Here is a 17,686-nt window from a genome sequence, read left to right as displayed (position 1 = left end):
GGTTTGATGTGTGCTAGAGATGCTCCATGGTTGGACGTAACATACATGCACACCATGTACATGAGCTAAAACATTTTGGCAAGTTAATTTAGCCACACCCCAAATTAATTAGCCGGATTACTTGCTATAAAGTCGGCAGTTGATTGGGTAAAAACAGATAGTAGTACTACCCCATTCCATCAATAAATTTTTTGTCCGTAAATAATTTCCTGGCTCTCCCCTATAAATTAGGAAGTTTCTTTTCAACCTGTATAAACTAGGAACTTGATTGGGCCCCTAAAATCACGACACATTAATACTGTGTCAATCAATCGCTTCCCAGATTTTGACATTCCAAACCACATTTGAGCCAAACTCTACCAGTTGGAGGTGGGTACCAGCGCCTCCTCCACCACCGAACCCATTTCCTCCACATCCGCCGCCGGCAACTCCTCGCCCCGCCGACCACCTCCCTGGAACCCCCTCTATCTATCCCACCGATTGGAGCCACCCAAATCGGGCACCCCCGGAGAAAGCTTCGGCCTTTTTCCTCCATGGCGGGCGGCGGCGCAGCAGAGGATGTTGGTGAGGCGGAGGGAAGATTGATTGGGCGTCACCGGCGGACGTCCACGACGACGGTGGCGACCCTGCAGCGGGTGGTGGTGGTGACCGGGCCGGCTCCGCGCGGGGCAGATGCGTCCGGCCAGCGACCCCGGCCTTCACCGACGCCAGCGGCCTCAGGGTCTGCGGCACGCCGGCAACCTCGTCCGGGCGACTCGGATGGCTCCGGCGCCGGCCACCCCTTCTCCTCTTCAGTCCGATCCCGGGCCGGACTCCATTACTGCCCTTGCCTCCGATGTCAGCGACAACGGCTGGCTGCTCGTGGCGGGGGGCAGAGATGTGGTTTCCCGGGATGAGATGTGCCTCCTCGCACCAGGAAGAGGAGCCCTAGCTCGACGGAGACGTCCTCGACTCCGACATTGGCATCTCAAGGTCGAAAATATTCTCCGTCTGCCTAGGATTTGGGTGTTGATTATTGCTGTAGTCAGGTATTATGCAAATGAGTAAATCGTTGATGCATGTGCTACATGTGGGTATGTTGTAGTATAAGATATCGTGGAAGATTTTCTCTGTCTGCCTATGATTAAATCGTTCTTCTTGTCTGCTTGCTTAATGCATCTGTGTGGCCACACATTGGATTTGTTGAAATAAAAATACGATGATTGCGTGTCTGCTTAATGCATATGTGTGTCCACACACTGTACTTGTCGAGATACAAATTACTGAGTTTGTTTTTACATGGTACTGCAAAAAGTAGGAGAGGCTAGAATCTCTTCTCCATTTATCGGTTCGCTTGTCGCACATTTTTGTTTTGCTTGCGCCGATATGAACTAAGACTAGCACAGGATGATTTGTTAGTGGTACTTGGCTGAATCTATTGCAAAGTGCTTAATGGTAATATCCACGCTTAATTCTGTAGGGAATTTGATGCATAAGGGTTCAAATATAGTATCTCAAGTTGGGCATCTTCTGTGTTTGATTTATGTGCATGGGTTTGTTCAGTTTACTCCCATATTTTCTAATGCACAATGTGTTCCTGGTGTAGATGATTCCATTGTTTCATGGTCTTTGATACTCTGTATTGACCGTTTCTCTACCATGTGTGCTCCTGCTCTAGCCTCCTCGCTGCTCTGACCAAGACCCGAGAGGCCTGTAAGCACCTCTGACCCGACAAAGCTGATGATCCAAGCATCATCAGCTTCTCCTGCTATGCCTCTATCTGCTTGTTTCTTGTGTTTTTTTTACTAAGCCAGAGAACTGAAGCTTGTACTGCTATGGAGTCCTTCACCTTAAGACCACTGACATTGGTGTGGAAAGCTCCATCCATACTTCTTTTTACCTGAATGCACATTGCAATTTGGGGTTCCTATGATGTGCTGGTACTTATGCATGATCCATGAGGAATATTTAAGGGTCCTATCTTTCACTACCTTTAAGAAGGGATGTTTTCACAACACGCTTTGCATCGGAGATAAGAAAATTAAATGGAAATCTTCCAAACTTCTAACTTAACATATATTGATAAGGTGTCCCATCATCTTCTAAATTTTCTTGGCAAGATTAGAAAGACTTGTGCAACTTCTTCGATTGCATGAATATGATGTTTCTAACTGTATATTATGCAGATAAATTTACTTGTTAATTGACAACTGTATGAATGCCTATTTTCTATACTTTTGTAATGATATATGAGATACGGACATACAGTAATTGATCCTCACTTACTAAACTGGTGGGTGACTAATGATCTTGGATTTCTCAGTGAACTTTATGTATATGTAAGTATTTCAAAACACTAACAGAAGGGCGCCAAATTACAAGTGATCCTCTGTACGTGAATTTCCTGAATGCAAGCACAATGAAAATTCACCTAATGTGATTGACAGTGATGCCGGCTGCTGGGGAGCTTCTGGATCCTCCATTAGTCTAATACCAACCACAATATGCGTATTTCGTTACTTGGTTTCAGCCATCATTACCACAACCAGAATTGGATCGTTCATTGGTGAACTAAAATCTTTATCGACCAATATTTATTATGCACTAGTGTTATTTTCCAGTTTATTTGTGTGACTGGTCAGGTACCATATGCTATTTTCAAGTTTAGTTGTGTCACTAGTCAGCTACTATCAGGTATGCTCACTACTGAAGGAACTTATGCATGTGAGCCTGATGTTGGAGTAATAGATTTCTGTGCCTATTGCTATAACGTATCCGTTAGTGTTCGCCCCAAAGGGCATCATTGAGTTGGTTATCTGTTCTTTATATATTGGTGTACAACAAATGATATTAACTCAGTTGATGCTATGGGAATCGTGTAGTTTGTAAATTTGGGGCTCTACATAAGTCATATTCGATGATGGAATTGTTACATTCTGTCATGATGTTAGTGAGGTGTATCTGCTTGCTTGTTTGTATGACTTTGGGGCTTGTTATTTTAATCGATGGTAATATACATCCATACTTTGCAGGGAAACAGGGTAGAACTGTAGATGGAGGAGCTGGCCAGATCCGTCGTGACCTAGCCATGCGTTGTTGCCGTTGCTGGGCTGGCTGTGGCCTCCCTCGCCTCGCACGAGGTGGTAGGCCCTGGCCACCCTTGGCTTCTACTATCTCCATTACCTCCAGGGGTCCCGCTGTCGTGAGATGGCAGCGAGTTCACCGCGCCTCAGCCGTGGTCTTGTTCTACGCCTCGGTGTTTTAGGTCAGCCCCGACATGGAACACGTGAGGAGGTGTTAGGGAAAGTTGGAGAATATCCATGAGCCCAAGATGGCCGGTCTTGGACGATATGCTTGCACATAACATCCAGGTAGAACTTGATTAGTCCTAACCGCTTGTCAGCTGTGTGTGTTGTTCGGCTGCCATACCTATTTTACTCTTAGCAATGGTAAGAAGTAAGAACTGATGAGAATTTCTTGTCTGTCCTCTTGCAGGTAATTGGTGACCGAAGCCTTCTTTGGACAGTGGTAGCTGGACGTGACGCGAGCTGTTAGCCGTCGTGGTGTTCGCGAAGGGGAGAAGTGGATTGGGCCTTTATGCTGCAACAGTGTAGGAGCAGAGGTGGCCAAGAGGTTTGTTTTAACCTGAGAATCGATGGTGCTTCTCTGATCTGGGCGCATGTGTTAAGTAGTTACTATATATTTGGAATTCTTCAAGAGTTTCACACGCCTAAGAAGTAAACTTCATGTATGTGCTATCACACACTACCGAAGGAACTTATGCATGTGAGCCTGATGTTGGAGTGATAGATTTCTGTGCATATTTGGATATAGCTACAACATATCTGTAAGTGTTCACCCCAAAGGGCATCATTGAGTTGGTTGTATCTTCTTTCTATATCGATTTACGACAGATGATATTACCTCGTCTTTGATGCTATGGGAGTCATGTAGTTTGCAAATTTGGGGCTCTACTTAACTCATCTTTGATCCTGGATGTTTCTGTCTGTCAGGATGTTAGTGTGTTGTATCTGCTTGCTTGATTTTGCTTAGTATTTATTTGTTCTTCTATGTCAGTCATAACTTTCATGTTCTATTTTGACTTTGGGGCTTGTTATTTTAATCAATGGTGATGTTCATCCACGCTTTGCAGGGAAGCCAGGTAGAAGTGTAGCTGGAGCCGGTAAGAATCCGGTGTGACCTAGACATGTGTTGCTGCGGCTGCTAGGCTGGATGTGGCCTCTCTCGCCTCGCACGAGGTGGTAGGCCCTGGCCTCCCTTGCCCTCTGCTACCTCCCATTACATCCAGGGGTCCTGCTGTCGTGTGATGGCGACAAGTTCACCGTGCCTCAGCCATGGTCTTGTTCTACACCTCGGTGTTTTAGGTCAGCGCAGACGTGGAGCACTTGAAGGACGTGCTAGGGCAAGTTGGAGAAGATCCAAGAGCCCAAGATGGCCGGTCTTGGACGATATACACATCCAGGTAGAACTTGAGCAGCCCTTACCGCTTGGCAACTGTGTGTTGTTCGGCTACCACACTATTTTACTCTTAGCAATGGTAAGAGAATTGGTGAGAATTTCTTTTCTGTTGGAGGTTAATCTTTGTTGGGCTGTTGTGTCTTGCAGGTTCTGGTTGGCAACGGTGGAGGCTGGAGAAGCATCAGGTTGCTGTGGCGGAGGCATGTAGGTGAGGTTGTCTGGACTCAGCGGCGGCGGTGGTCTTGTATGCTTGGGATGTTAAACCTGGAGGTCTATTTGTTTTGTATCTGAAAGTAGGTGTTTGTGCGTGTGCTATTTGCAGCCGACGATGAGAGGTATGAGCGTCTTGTATAATACTGGTTGGATTGTAGTAGCATTGAGTTTGTGGGAAGGATTGGAAGTTGTAACAGGCCCTTGTGCACGTGTTTTTGTTGATTTTCTTGCTTTGGAAACTGCATGCAGCTGAGTGATAGTTGATCTTTCTTTTATTAGATGTAGTAGATGTTAGCGGAGTGCACCTTTTCTTTTATGGTATTAATCAGGGACCTGTGTTGATCGATGGAGGGAATAAAATGCATTTTTCTGTGGGAGATAGAGGGAGTTTTGAGACGGTAAAGCGAGTGTGGTACGTGATAAATTTTGGTTTCTTGGATGGAGAAGAAAAGAGCGAGTGTGCAGAGCATAGATGTCCAAGTCAGCGTGGTACTAATTTTAAGTAGTAGGCTGGCTGAAACATGGACGCTCGATCTTTTTTCTCGACGAAGAGAAGCATGCACCTAGGCGGGTTGTCAAAGATACGTCCATGTGCTTCTGCAGGTCGACCTGGTGGCCACTTCAGTCTCGGCCATTCTGCTCCATTTCAGGGAAAATTAGTAAGATTATCAGAAAATTTCGCCATAAACTCCTCTGTTTTTTCAACAATCAGATCACAGTTCAAGCAGTAATCAACAAAAGTGCAACAACGCAACCCAGCTCTATCACAAGTCTAACCAAACAGAATTTACAGCAACACCGCTAAAACGACCAGCCAAAAAAACGACTTCACAACATCAGCTATCACTCAACATTCCAGATTTTGAGGCACAAATAACAGTCCACAACCAATACAGCCACAGCCAAAATAACCCAAGGATTCAAATTTTGGTTTCGCAAAGAAGAGTTCAGCTTCCAGGTCTGGTTCTTCCACCCACAGCCTTCTAGAACCTGCAATTGAGAAATATCAAAGTCAGTACAGGAAATAAATTTATGAGGAGCGCAATTCGAGTTTAAAGCAGACAACATGGATGATAGTTCCAACTAATCTTGTAAGCAAGATGGATCATAGCACATCATAAACTAAATAATGTGGTCAGTCATTTACTTACAAGCAACCCATTATGTCAGATAAGCCAAATAACATAACCAGCAATCAAAGTCAACAAAGATGTAAGCTAAGTTAGTCAGCAATGATTTGCAAGAGTACAAACTGGAACGAGGAGTTACCATGCACTCCAGCACCTTGCCAGTAAGGTCAGCACAAGCTATGAATTTAGGACGTGCTATAATGGCACTCACCGAAATACCATGAATTCTAGCACCTTGCTACTAACATCAACACAGCATGCTCTGAATTTAGGGCTCTAAAGAAATGAAAAACGCGACCAGTAAGTTGAGGTCTGGCAAGATAGTCACAAACCACCCCCGTTGTGTCAGAAGCCAAATAACGCGACCAGACATCAAAATCAATCAATAAGCTAGTCCCAGTTGGCGTTGCAAACAAGAGCGAGACGGAATTGACATGTATTTATTTTAGCACATTGCCACAAGCTTCAGGATAGTTGAGCGAGATGGAATTGACATTTATTTTAGCACGTTGCAAGAAAGAGTTGAGCTTTAACTTCTTGTTCTTCCACCCACCAGTCATGTAGAGGCAGCAGCCTTGTATGCTCACAGCCTTGTAGAACCTGCAATATAGAAGAAATATCAAAGTCAGTACAGGAAAGAAATTTATGAGGAGTGCAATTCGAGTTTAAAGCACTGAATACTGTGGTCAGTCATTTACTTACAAGCAACCCATTATGTCAGATAAGCCAAATAACATAACCAGCAATCAAAATCAACAAAGATGCAAGGTAAGTTGGTCAGGAATGATTTGCAAGAGTACAATCAGGAATTACCATGCACTCCAGCACCTTGCCAGTAACATCAGCACAAGCTATGAATTTAGGACGTGCTACAATGGTACTCACCGAATTACCATGAACCCTAGCAGCTTGCCACTAACAACAACACCGCAAGCTCTGAATTTAGGGCTCTGAAGAAATGAAAAATGCGACCAGTAAGTTGACAACTTGAAGATAGTCACAAACACCCACATTGTGTCAGAAGCTAAATAACGCAACCGGACATCAAAATCAATCAATAAGCTAGATGGAATTGACATGTATTTATTTTAGCTCATTGCCACTAGCTTGAGCATGCACTATATATAACGTTAATCATGAAATTAAACAAGCAGCAGCAGCGAGAGAAATGAAGCATCGGGGAACAGGGCGTACCACAACCTGGAGTTGAGCTTCCACTTCTTGTTATTCCACCCATCAGTCATGCAGAGGCAGCAGCCTTGTATGCTCACAGCCTTGTAGAACTTGCAACTGAGAAATATCAAAGTCAGTACAGGCAAGAAATTTATGAGGATTGCAATTCGAGTTTACAGCAAACAACATGGATGATAGTTCCAATCAAACTTGTAAGCAAGATGGATCATAGCACACCATAAACTGAATAATGTGGTCAGTCATTGGCAAACTTCAAGGCAGTTACAAGCAAGCCATTATGTCAGATAAGCCAAATAACATAACCAGCAATCAAAATGAACAAAGATGTAAGCTAAGTTGGTCAGCAATGATTTGCAAGATTACAATCAGGAATTCCCATGCACTCCAGCACCTTGCCACTAAGGTCAACACAAGCTTGAATTTAGGACGCGCTAGAATTTAGAATCACCGAATTACCATGAACTCTAGCACCTTGCCACTAACATCAACACAACAAGCTCTGAATTTAGGGCTCTGAAGAAATGAAAAATGCGACCAGTAAGTTGACAACTTGAAGATAGTCACAAACACCCCTGTCGTGTCAGAAGCTAAATAACGCGATCAGAGATCAAATCAATCAATAAGCTAGCACCAGTTGGCGTTGCAAGCAAGAGCGAGATGGAATTGACACACATTTATTTTAGCACGTTGCCACTAGCTTGAGGATGCACTATATATAATGGTAGTAATCATGAAATGAAACAAGTAGCAGCAGCGAGAGCAACGAAGCATCGGGGAACAGGGCGTACCCCAACCTGGAGTCTGAAAACATACATACAACACCAGAATCTTCGGTTGCGTCTCGTGCTAGACGAGGGGTTTTGTTCTGGGCAGCAGGGGCGCATCTAGCCAGCCGAGCGCGGGTGCCGTTGAGATCAGTTTTGAAAGCGCACGCGGCGAGAGCTGAATTCAACGGAAGATTAAAAGAAAAAATGTGAGTTTGCGGCGATCGACAGGCAGGTTCCACACACACACACACAAAACGCAGCCAGCAGCAGCTGCAAGCGACCGACCTACTACCATGAGTGAGATGGAATGGAAGCTAGAAGCCTCGCGGTCCACCTCCCTGGCAGCACCATCAGATGTAGGAGGTGTTGCAAGCACACTCGTTATTCGATTCGACTAGGAGGATGTTGGCAGACCTGCTTGCGATTACCAACGGTAGGGTAGATAAACAACTCTCCGATGCAGCAGCCTCCTACATACGAAGGGAATTGCAGTGAGGTGCAGATGATGGTCCAAGAGCAGCAGCGAATCGTAGTTGATGATGTTGAGGAGAGGGCCAGCGTGGTGAGAGGTGCATGTTTTGGTACGTGCTGGCTGTCGCAGCTGGGGAATATGGAAGGATAGGAGCGAAATTGTATGACTTGGTGGCTGTACATGGGGATCTTCGTGCAGAGCAGAGCAAGGTGAAATAGAAATCCTAGTACTGGGGATGTTTTCGTCTTTTTTGTTTTGAAAAATCTGGTGGCCATACGAGACCAGACCTATTGGGGATGTTGGGTTCGTCCTAGTGCTGCTGCTGGGGATGGAGTGGTAGGAGAGGAGGTCAGATGGGGGGAGCTTACCATAGCATGGAAGGAGGCGGTCCGGTGAGGTGGACGCGGACTCCGTCCGTGGATCTCTATCGCCCGCCAGCCAGCCAGCCTGCCGACCGGCGACGAGGAGAGGGACGAGCTTGCAGGTTGGTTGGCGCGGGCGGCGACGAGGAGAGGGAAGAAGGAGGCCGCCTGGTCATGGCTGCGAGGCGGTCAGGCCAGCTCGACGGAGCGCCGCGCACGGACGTGCACGCGCGCGCCGGCGAGCAAGCCCGCCGCGCCGGGCGGAGCTGAGCCGCCGCGGGATCTGTCGTGGTGTGCGGGCGCCGCCGCGCCGCCTGTAGGGTTTGGTTTGGTTGGGTTGGGGGAGAAATGCGATGGGCATTTGGTTGATTTTTTTTTCTTTTACTTTTTCTTTTCAATTTTTCCGCTTGCAGGTAGGGTTGGGCTCAGCGACAAAGCCCGTTATCCTGCTTTTTTGATTTGGAGACGGTGGGCGGTACATTGCGATGCTTCTACATTTCTTCTTCTTCTTTGTTTGAGATTCGGTGGCGGCCGAGCTGATGAACCATTCCGTGTTTCTTGCTTTGCGTCCGTCCAGAGGGGGAAGCGGCGACGTTCACGTTCGTGAACCGGTGCGGGGAAACGGTGTGGCCGGGCGTCCTGTCCAACGCCGGCACGGCACGGCTAGGCACCACGGGGTTCGAGCTCCCGCCGGGCGCCTCGCTCGCCGTGCCAGCTCCCTCGTCCTGGTCCGGCCGCCTCTGGGCGCGCACGGGCTGCGCCCATGACCCCGCCACGGGGCGCCTCGTGTGCACCACGGGGGACTGCGGCTCCGGCGCGGCCGAGTGCGCGCTCGGCGGGGGCGGCGCCGGGCTCGACTTCTACGACGTCAGCCTCGTGGACGGGTACAACCTGCCCGTGCTGGTGCAGCCGTCCGCCGGCTCGTGCGCGTCGGCCGGGTGCGCCGCGGACCTGAACGCCATGTGCCCGCCCGAGCTCCGGTCCGGCGGCGGCGCCGCGTGCCGGAGCGCGTGCGACGCGTTCGGGCGGGACGAGTTCTGCTGCAGCGGCGCGCACGCCACCCCGGCCACCTGCGGGCCCACCTCATACTCGCAGGTCTTCAAGATGGCATGCCCGCGCTCCTACAGCTACGCCTTCGACGACCCTACATCCACCTTCACCTGCGCCGGCGGCCCCGATTACACCGTCACATTCTGCCCCGCCGGCGCAACCCCAAGGTCAGCACTCCATTACCCAGCCTGTCTTCGATGTGCAACAAAGTGTGGATCTTTGGTTTGTTCTTGTCTTGTGAAGCGGGGTAGATCTGAAGCCCAGACATGGAAATACTACGATTTTGCAGAAACTTTGTTGCCAAATAAAGCTACTGACTTTTCGTGTGTGACAAACATGCGATAAACTATGGCCAGCTTTTTCACTCCTCTCTAGATTATAGAACTAATTTTGTGTGCTTAAATAAATTTTTTTTTTGAAACTGCTTAAATAATTAAAAGGGAAAATTTGCCTGTCTCGTTATTTTTTGGCGTTTGCTGAAACACATCGCTCAATTGTGTCTTTGCCAGGTACCATTACAATTACGTGGCACATTTACCAGAACACACCACCTGGCTAAAAAGGGAAAGCTTTGCACTTTGTCTTCAAAACCAGTCATCACAAAAAAAAAGTACAAAACTTTCCGTTTTTAGGTTGGTGGTATGTTCTGGCAAATGTGTCACAAAATTATAATGGTACCTGGCAAAGACATAATCGGACGGTGTGTTCCAGCAAATGCTAGAAAATAACGGTGTTCTATAACAAAATTTTCCTAATTAAAAATACTAGTGGTGGTACCAAGGTTTAAAATACCACATATAGCTTAAGAATAAAGGGTTTCATAAAAATAAAGGATATATTCCAAAAGTGATAGAACCATATATTTGAAACCACATACGGAGTACAAAAATAGTTTCCAATTTTTTTAAAAATTCTAACATCAACATTTGACAAGGCAACAAGGTAGTGTAAATTATTTATTAAGAACCATCAACATTAGAGATATTATCTTTCGGTTCAGAAACGAAATATCACCACGTCAAGTAGAAAGCAACTTCTTTTCTAAGGAGGAAAACTCAGGGCCTTGAACCAATAGTTTGAAAAGAATAAGGCACTAACGTTAGTTTTAGCGCGACATACCATGCTATTTGTCAAATAGAACCATAACACGAAAAATTACTAAAAGTTAGCGGACTTTCGAGATATGCTATAGCTAATATCGTGTTATTTTAAACCTTAAGTAGTGCTAGTAAAAGATTTAAGAAAACAAATGATAGGATGGAAAATGATGAGATCTGCTGCAAATTATCGTGGAGATAAGGAAACTTAATGACAAGACAAAGCACTGTTTGTCGTTAGTTTTGCCCTTGGTTACCAATTCATTGTGATCTGACCGATGCCACCTTGCTTTGTCTTTTGTCACGTGAGCAGCCAAAAATCGACGGCGGTGCCTGGCGCGACCGCTACCACGCCGACAACGGTTCCAGGGACAGCAACTCCGACGACGGCGCCTGGTGCAGCCGCCACAACGCCGACGATGGTGCCTGGGACGGAGATGCCGGCTATGATGCCGGGCATGACATTCACGGACGCCAACCCTGGCAGCACGCCGATGCCGATGGGCGGCGAGGCCAGCATCGGTGGTAGCATCCAAGGGCAGGGCGTGTTCCTAGGCAGTAGAAGAGACGACTCCTGGCTCGCCAACATGGCCACCGGCGACGTTACGGCCAGGGGAGCGGTGGCGGCAGGCTTGGCGCAGCTAGTTGTGGCACCATTGGCGTTGCTCGTGCTCCACCTGCTGCAGCGGTAGTGCTGGGCCGGCATTGATCGATCTATGCAATGTAGCATTCGTTTGCAGGTTAAGAACTTTTTTTTGAACTGTTGTAGGTTAAGAAGAATTGAGGAAAAGCAAGAGATTGGTTGTACTCCATTGTAACATATTGTTGTAGGTTCAGATTTGTAGACACCGATCACCATTGTAACATTGCTAATTCGAGAGTGGTGGTTTGGCACCCGGGAGCATATGCTCCCGGTTTTTAAATTTTATTTTAAATACACTTTAAAAATTCCACATATACGGGCTTCGGTCTACTCCCTCAATTCTAAATTAATTGGCTCAACTTTATCTAAATAAACACGTATATATAAGGAAAGATTTAGTGTGTGGATACATGTGTATCTAGACGAAGCTCAGTCAATTAACTTTAATTTTGAAACGGAAAGAGTTGGTCTTATCTGGAATTTTCTGAAGCAGCAAAGAGGAATGGAAAACGGGCCTTGTTAGACCAATTTTGGGGGGAAAACTCGACCCAACTAAAGCCCATTTCGCCTCCAAACTTGGCACATCTCGCAAAGAACACCCAACTAATGCATCTTCAGATCTTCTCAATCACCAGTACCACCTACAAAGTTTGGCTAAGTAAACGTGAATGGAAATTGGTGCACTAGCTGGGTGAATAACTGCAGTTATCTTGATCAGTATGCTGATCCATTTTCACAATTCAGGGTGTTGGATCAATTATGCTTCTGAAGTATCTGCCAAACCTGTCACAGCCCTGAAATCAAAGCGTGCATGCCTTCACAATTTCTCATTGAATATGTAGCCATTTCTCGTCGGTGAATTAACCTCACAGGATAATCGCTTTCTTTCTATTTGTTTAATCAGACCTGTAATGCTCTCGGTGGCGCGTTTTGTTTCGCTTTGCACCTGGATGCTACTTGTTTCTACTTCCATTATAACTATACTAAGAATCGATCACTGAGGGGGTTCGCTTAGGAAAAAAAAACTAACAGGATAGTCTACCAACATTAACAAGAGAAGCTCTGTGTGTGTTGAAAACAATGCTGAGATATGCAATACATTTGGCCACTCATAATCGTCGTCAGTTCATCATCACCCATGTTCTGCTCAATTAAATGTGAAAAGATGTAGGCAAACGGCCCCTCGAGTTCTCTGGAAGAACATCAGCACTCTTTGTCGTTAGTTTTGCCCTTGGTTACCGATCCAATTCGTTGTGATCTGACCCATTGCCACCTTGCTTTGTCTTTTGTCACGTGAGCAGTCAGAAATCGACGGCGGTGCCTGGCGCGACGGCCACCACGCCGACAACGGTTCCGGGGACAGCAACTCCGACGACGGCGTCTGGTGCGGCCGCCACAACGCCGACTACAGTGCCTGGCACGGAGATGCCGGCTATGATGCCGGGCATGACATTCACGGACGCCATCCCTGGCAGCACGCCGGTACCGATGGGCGGCGAGGCCAGCATCGGTGGGAGCATCCAAGGCCAGGGCGTGTTCCTAGGCAGTAGAAGAGACGACTCCTGGCTCGCCAACATGGCCACCGGCGACGTTACGGCCGGAGGAGCAGCGGCGGTGGCGGCAGCCTCGGCGCAGCTAGTTGCGGCGCCATTGGCGTTGCTCATGCTCCAACTGCTGCTGCGGTAGTGCTGGGCCGGCATTGATCGAACTATGCAAAAATGTAGCATTCGTTTGCAGGTTAAGAAGAACTTTTTTGTTGAACTGTTGTAGGTTAAGAAGAATTGAGGAAAAGAAAGAGATTGGTTGTACTCCATTGTAACATTTCGATTGTAACATATTGTTGTAGGTTCAGATTTGTAGGCACCGATCACCATTGTAACATTGCTAATTCCACGTACGGGATTGGGTCTACTCCCTCGGTTCTAAATTTATTGGCCTAACTTTATTCAGATAAGCACATATATAGAAGTGCTTTAGTGTGTAGATACATGTGTATCTACACGAAGCTCAGTCAATTAACTTTTGAAACGGAAAGAGTAGGTCTTGTGGAGGCAAAGAAACACGATGCACAATGCATCATTTTTAGCGTTATCTTCTATAATTATGGTTTGCATGTCCTCAAGTTATGGCATCTTGTACAATTAACTTTTGAACCGTGGTTTTATAAATCAGATATAGTGGAAAACATGTTTCTTAGATAAGGTATCTTGTACAATAAAGAAAAATGCCTTATTTTTCTTGCTAAGAGATGATCTCTTAGTTAAGAGAAAACAACTACTCCACTACTCCAGTATTTTTTCTATTTCTCTCTGCTTCCACTCAACAATTATTTCTGTATTTTATTTGTTTGAGAGTAGCGTATCACGTGTACCACGCGATCACTCAACAATTATTTCACATGGCATGGCTAAGATAAGATTATTACATATGGCCTAAGCTCTTGGCGAAGGTTATGGCGAATCGTTTGATCTCTAAATTATCGGGGATAGTGGGAAGGCACTAAAATACACGAACCGGAAAAGAAAAATCACAAGTCCATTACACGCTTGTTCCTATGGCTTGAACGTCGGAGTCTTCCTGACCTTGGTAACTTGCTCAAACGCGTAGGCCATCTCGATCAGCCTTGGCTCGTACCCTTTCAACCCACCGAAGCACAGACCGAATGGCACTCCAAGCTTGCCGTACCCCGCCGGCCGGCACGGTGATCCCCGGCATGCCGCCGGTGGCGAGCACCGGAGACAAGGCGTCGTTGGGCGCCACGACGGCGTCCAGCTCATGCTCTTTCATCAGCTTCTCCAGCCCATCGGTGGAGAGCTTTCTCAGCTGGCTGATCGCCGCTTTCTCCGTGGCACCGATGCCGGTCGTGTTCTCGGCCACCAGGAAGATGAGCTGCCCGAACTCCTCCAGCTTCTCCTGCCATGCGCATAAATATTTTCCCACATTTAGGTTGAGAACTATAGAAATATTAGCGCACAAATCAGATGCATGTATTGAGGGCGAGAAATGCATATCGAATCAAATGAATCTGAATCTGAATCACAAAGCTGGAGCTAACTGCTAACCTCGACGGGATGTGCATTGTTGAAAGCTATGACCTCCGCAAGTGATCGGACCGGGGAATATGCCAAGCCTGACAGGTAGGCGTTGAGGCTCAGCTTGAGCTCTGCCGGTAGTGCAATCTGTTGGCCATTGTTCAGCGTATCCAGTATGTCGCTTAGGTTCGCTATGTCCAGGTACTCGATCACGATCGCACCTTGTTCCCTTCAAACAAACAAATGGAATTGCAAAGTCAATTCGATTTCATATTGAAACACGATTTCATATTCAGATTCAAATATGTACCTGATCGTGTCAAGATGTTGCTGGTACACCCTCTGCTGCACGGTTCCGTTTGGGTAGGTGAAGAAGCCATTCGGCACACCGATCCTCTTCCCCTTTAGTCCATCTTTCTTCAGAAACTGCGTGTATCCGCCATGAGGGATGTACATGGAAGCTGCGCGCGTGGCTGCCGCGTCGAGGGCATCATAGCCGACGATGGCGTCCAATACGTGGACCGCATCCTTCACGGTGCGGCAAATTGGCCTGCGGATTAATCGCAAGAATCAATTGCACAATGCATATGCGTATAGTTCAAAACTTTAGATTTCTGCGCGGGAAATGACTTACCCAACCGTGTCTTGCCTAGGCGTGCTAGGGACGATCCCTGCCCGGCTGGTCAACCCCACCGTGGGCTTGATCCCGACCACCGAGTTCAGCGACGCCGGGCACAGTATGGAGCCGGCGGTCTCCGTCCCCAGCGTCACCGCCGCCATGTTCGCCGCCGCCGCGATCGCCGGGCCAGTGCTCGACCCGCACGGGTCAGCCGAGAGCACGTACGGATTCTACACCAATACCAGAAGATCAATCAATTCGTACTCGCCCGATCAATCGGACCAGAAGGAGAAACGAGATGGCCTTACCTTGGCCTGGCCGCCGCGGGCGCTCCAGCCGTCGGTGCCGTGGAGGGCGCGGAAGTTGGACCACTCGTCCATGTTCGCCTTGCCCAGCACCACGGCGCCGGCACGCCGGAGCCGGGACACCACGCCGGCGTCCCGCCTCGTCATGGACCCGAGCAGCGCGAGTGACCCGGCCGTCGTGTTGAGCGCGTCGCGGCTGGCGATGTTGTCCTTGAGCAGGACGGGCACGCCGTGGAGGGCGCCCGCGGTGGAGGAGCATTTGCCGGAGCGGCGCTCGGCGTCGGCGCGCGCGGCCTGGCCGAGCGCGTCCGGGTTGACCTCGATCACCGCGCGCAGCAGCGGGTTCAGGGTGAGGATGCGGTCCAGGTAGAACCGGACCAGCTGCACCGAGCTGAGGCTGCCGTTGCGGAAGCCTTGCTGGATTGTGTCGACGGTGGCTTCTTCGATCTGGAAGCCATGAGCGCCGCCGGCGACAATGAGCAGCACGAGAGCGGCGGCTACTGTAAGGATCAGACGCGGCATCGTCGAAATGTTAGTCTCTATGTGTCGACTGAAGTCAAGCTACCGACGTACTATGTTCATCCTCACTTATTATTATGGTTCTTCGGAGGAAACTGCTGGGCGTCCCCGGGGGATCTGATTTCCCAGCCCCCGGGTCGCCAGCCGTCGGATCAGCCATCTTGGACGGTCAGATCTGGTTTTACTGAATGTAGCAAAAAAACACCTCCCGGCAGCAAAAAAAATAACCCGCTTTTGCTACATTGTAGCAAAAAACGGTTCATCCATGAAATAAAAAAAAAAGTCTGAGCTCGCCGGAATCTCGCCGGAGACCTCGTCGGAGACCCCGTAGCAAACATATTACGCAGATGTAGCAAAACCGAAAATAAATTGTAGCAAATTTTTTTATTCATATATTGCAAATCTTCTAAGACATCAACTAAGATCTCGCCTGCAGCCGACAATAGCACCGTCTGAGATTGCAGCAACTCCGTTCATCTAGACATGTAGCATCGGCGCTGGTAGCATCGGCGCTGGTAGCATCGGCGGCGACCACATGTAGCATCGACGCCTTGGGCCGGTAGCACTAGTGACAACCACTAGTAGCACATCCCTCCCTTGTACCAGTGCCTCCCGCCGCTCTCAGCAGCTCCGCCCCACCACCGGTAGCAAGGCAGGCCGGCTGTTGTAGCAAAGCCCGGCCGCCCTTGTAGCAAGCCCCGCCTCGCCTTGCAGCACCAGCCATGTCCAGAACCTTGGGCCAGGTCGACCTCGGAGGGCTGCACATGCCGGGAGTCAGGGGAACCGACGACCGCGCGTGGGGGAGGCGGCAGCTGCAGTAGGATTTGGTCGGGGAAGGCGGCGGCCGCGCGCAGGGCAAGTGAAGCACGACAGCACGCCGTGGAGCCTTTGGAGGGAGCGGGAGCTGCGGGAGGCGGCCGGCGACGAGCGCAGAGCAGCTGCTGGAGGAGAAGGTCGGGGAGGCGGCGTCCGACGAGCCGGGCCGGCACGCGCGAGCTTGGAGCCGGGCCGGCGGCAGGTATAATCCGAGCATCCGGCGGCGGGTATATGGCAGCGGGAGCATATGGTAGCGCGGCGGCGAGATCTAGGGAGTGCGGCCATGGTATCCATGGGGACCGGCGATGGGGTGTGCGGTGGTTGGGCGACGGCGATGGGGAGAGGCACCGGCGTCCGGCGCAAGCACGGCGCCTCGGGCAAGGTCGCCCATGGAGTTGGGGGTTGGGGCAGCGCTCCTGTGTCTCGCGGATCGTGGCTCGTGGGGAAGAAAGACGATCGACTGGGAAGCGATAAGGTGGGGCCCATAGGACACGCGTCCTGCGCTGCGTGCGGGGGTTGGGAGGACGCGATCCCCCGGGGGAATCAGATCATTTTCCTTCTTCGGAATGCCTCTTTTCTATGGCCAATAATAGGAAGGGTTGTGACGCGGAAAAATGACTATTTTTCCTTAAAAGCCCATGTGATCACTATCGACGGAAACAACTTGGAGATTACACAAACCTTAGGTTAGGCAAATCATACAAGCTGCAACGCACCGTATAACGGATATTCTCAGAAAAACTTAGAAGTCGCTTGTACATTATTATTTTTTCGTTTGACCAACAGATAACACAAATGGCATGTGATCATTATAAGTTTTGTTTGATCAACGGGAGTCGGCAACAAGTTGATTCTTTTCTAACGTGTTTTCAGCATCTTGGCGAATTATTATGGCGGAGAGAAGAGTAAGTTTTCTCTTAGCAGTCCACGTTATTTAGAGAAGACGCTAAATATTCGAGATACAGTGCATTATCTTTTATTATCATTTCTTACAATAAATAAAAATTAA

General features: G+C 48.6%; 1 protein-coding gene and 1 pseudogene across 1 annotated transcript; one reads left to right on the top strand and one right to left on the bottom strand.

Moving 5' to 3' along the window:
* The first annotated feature begins 2,220 nt into the window (after positions 1 to 2,220).
* LOC124708222 (thaumatin-like protein 1) lies at positions 2,221 to 11,666 on the top strand. The gene is made up of 3 exons (XM_047239909.1): positions 2,221 to 2,987; positions 9,174 to 9,813; positions 11,057 to 11,666. Exons 1-3 carry the CDS (start codon positions 2,897 to 2,899, stop codon positions 11,433 to 11,435), a joined length of 1,110 nt encoding a protein of 369 aa, XP_047095865.1. The 5' UTR covers positions 2,221 to 2,896; the 3' UTR covers positions 11,436 to 11,666.
* A 2,272-nt stretch (positions 11,667 to 13,938) lies between these two features.
* Positions 13,939 to 15,864, bottom strand: LOC124705582 (annotated as a pseudogene).
* Between the last annotated feature and the right edge of the window lie 1,822 nt (positions 15,865 to 17,686).

Source organism: Lolium rigidum, chromosome 4 (assembly GCF_022539505.1).
Source record: "Lolium rigidum isolate FL_2022 chromosome 4, APGP_CSIRO_Lrig_0.1, whole genome shotgun sequence".
NCBI lineage: Eukaryota > Viridiplantae > Streptophyta > Magnoliopsida > Poales > Poaceae > Lolium > Lolium rigidum.
Note: the sequence above shows the minus strand (reverse complement) of the source record. Positions and strands in the feature narration are given on the sequence as shown.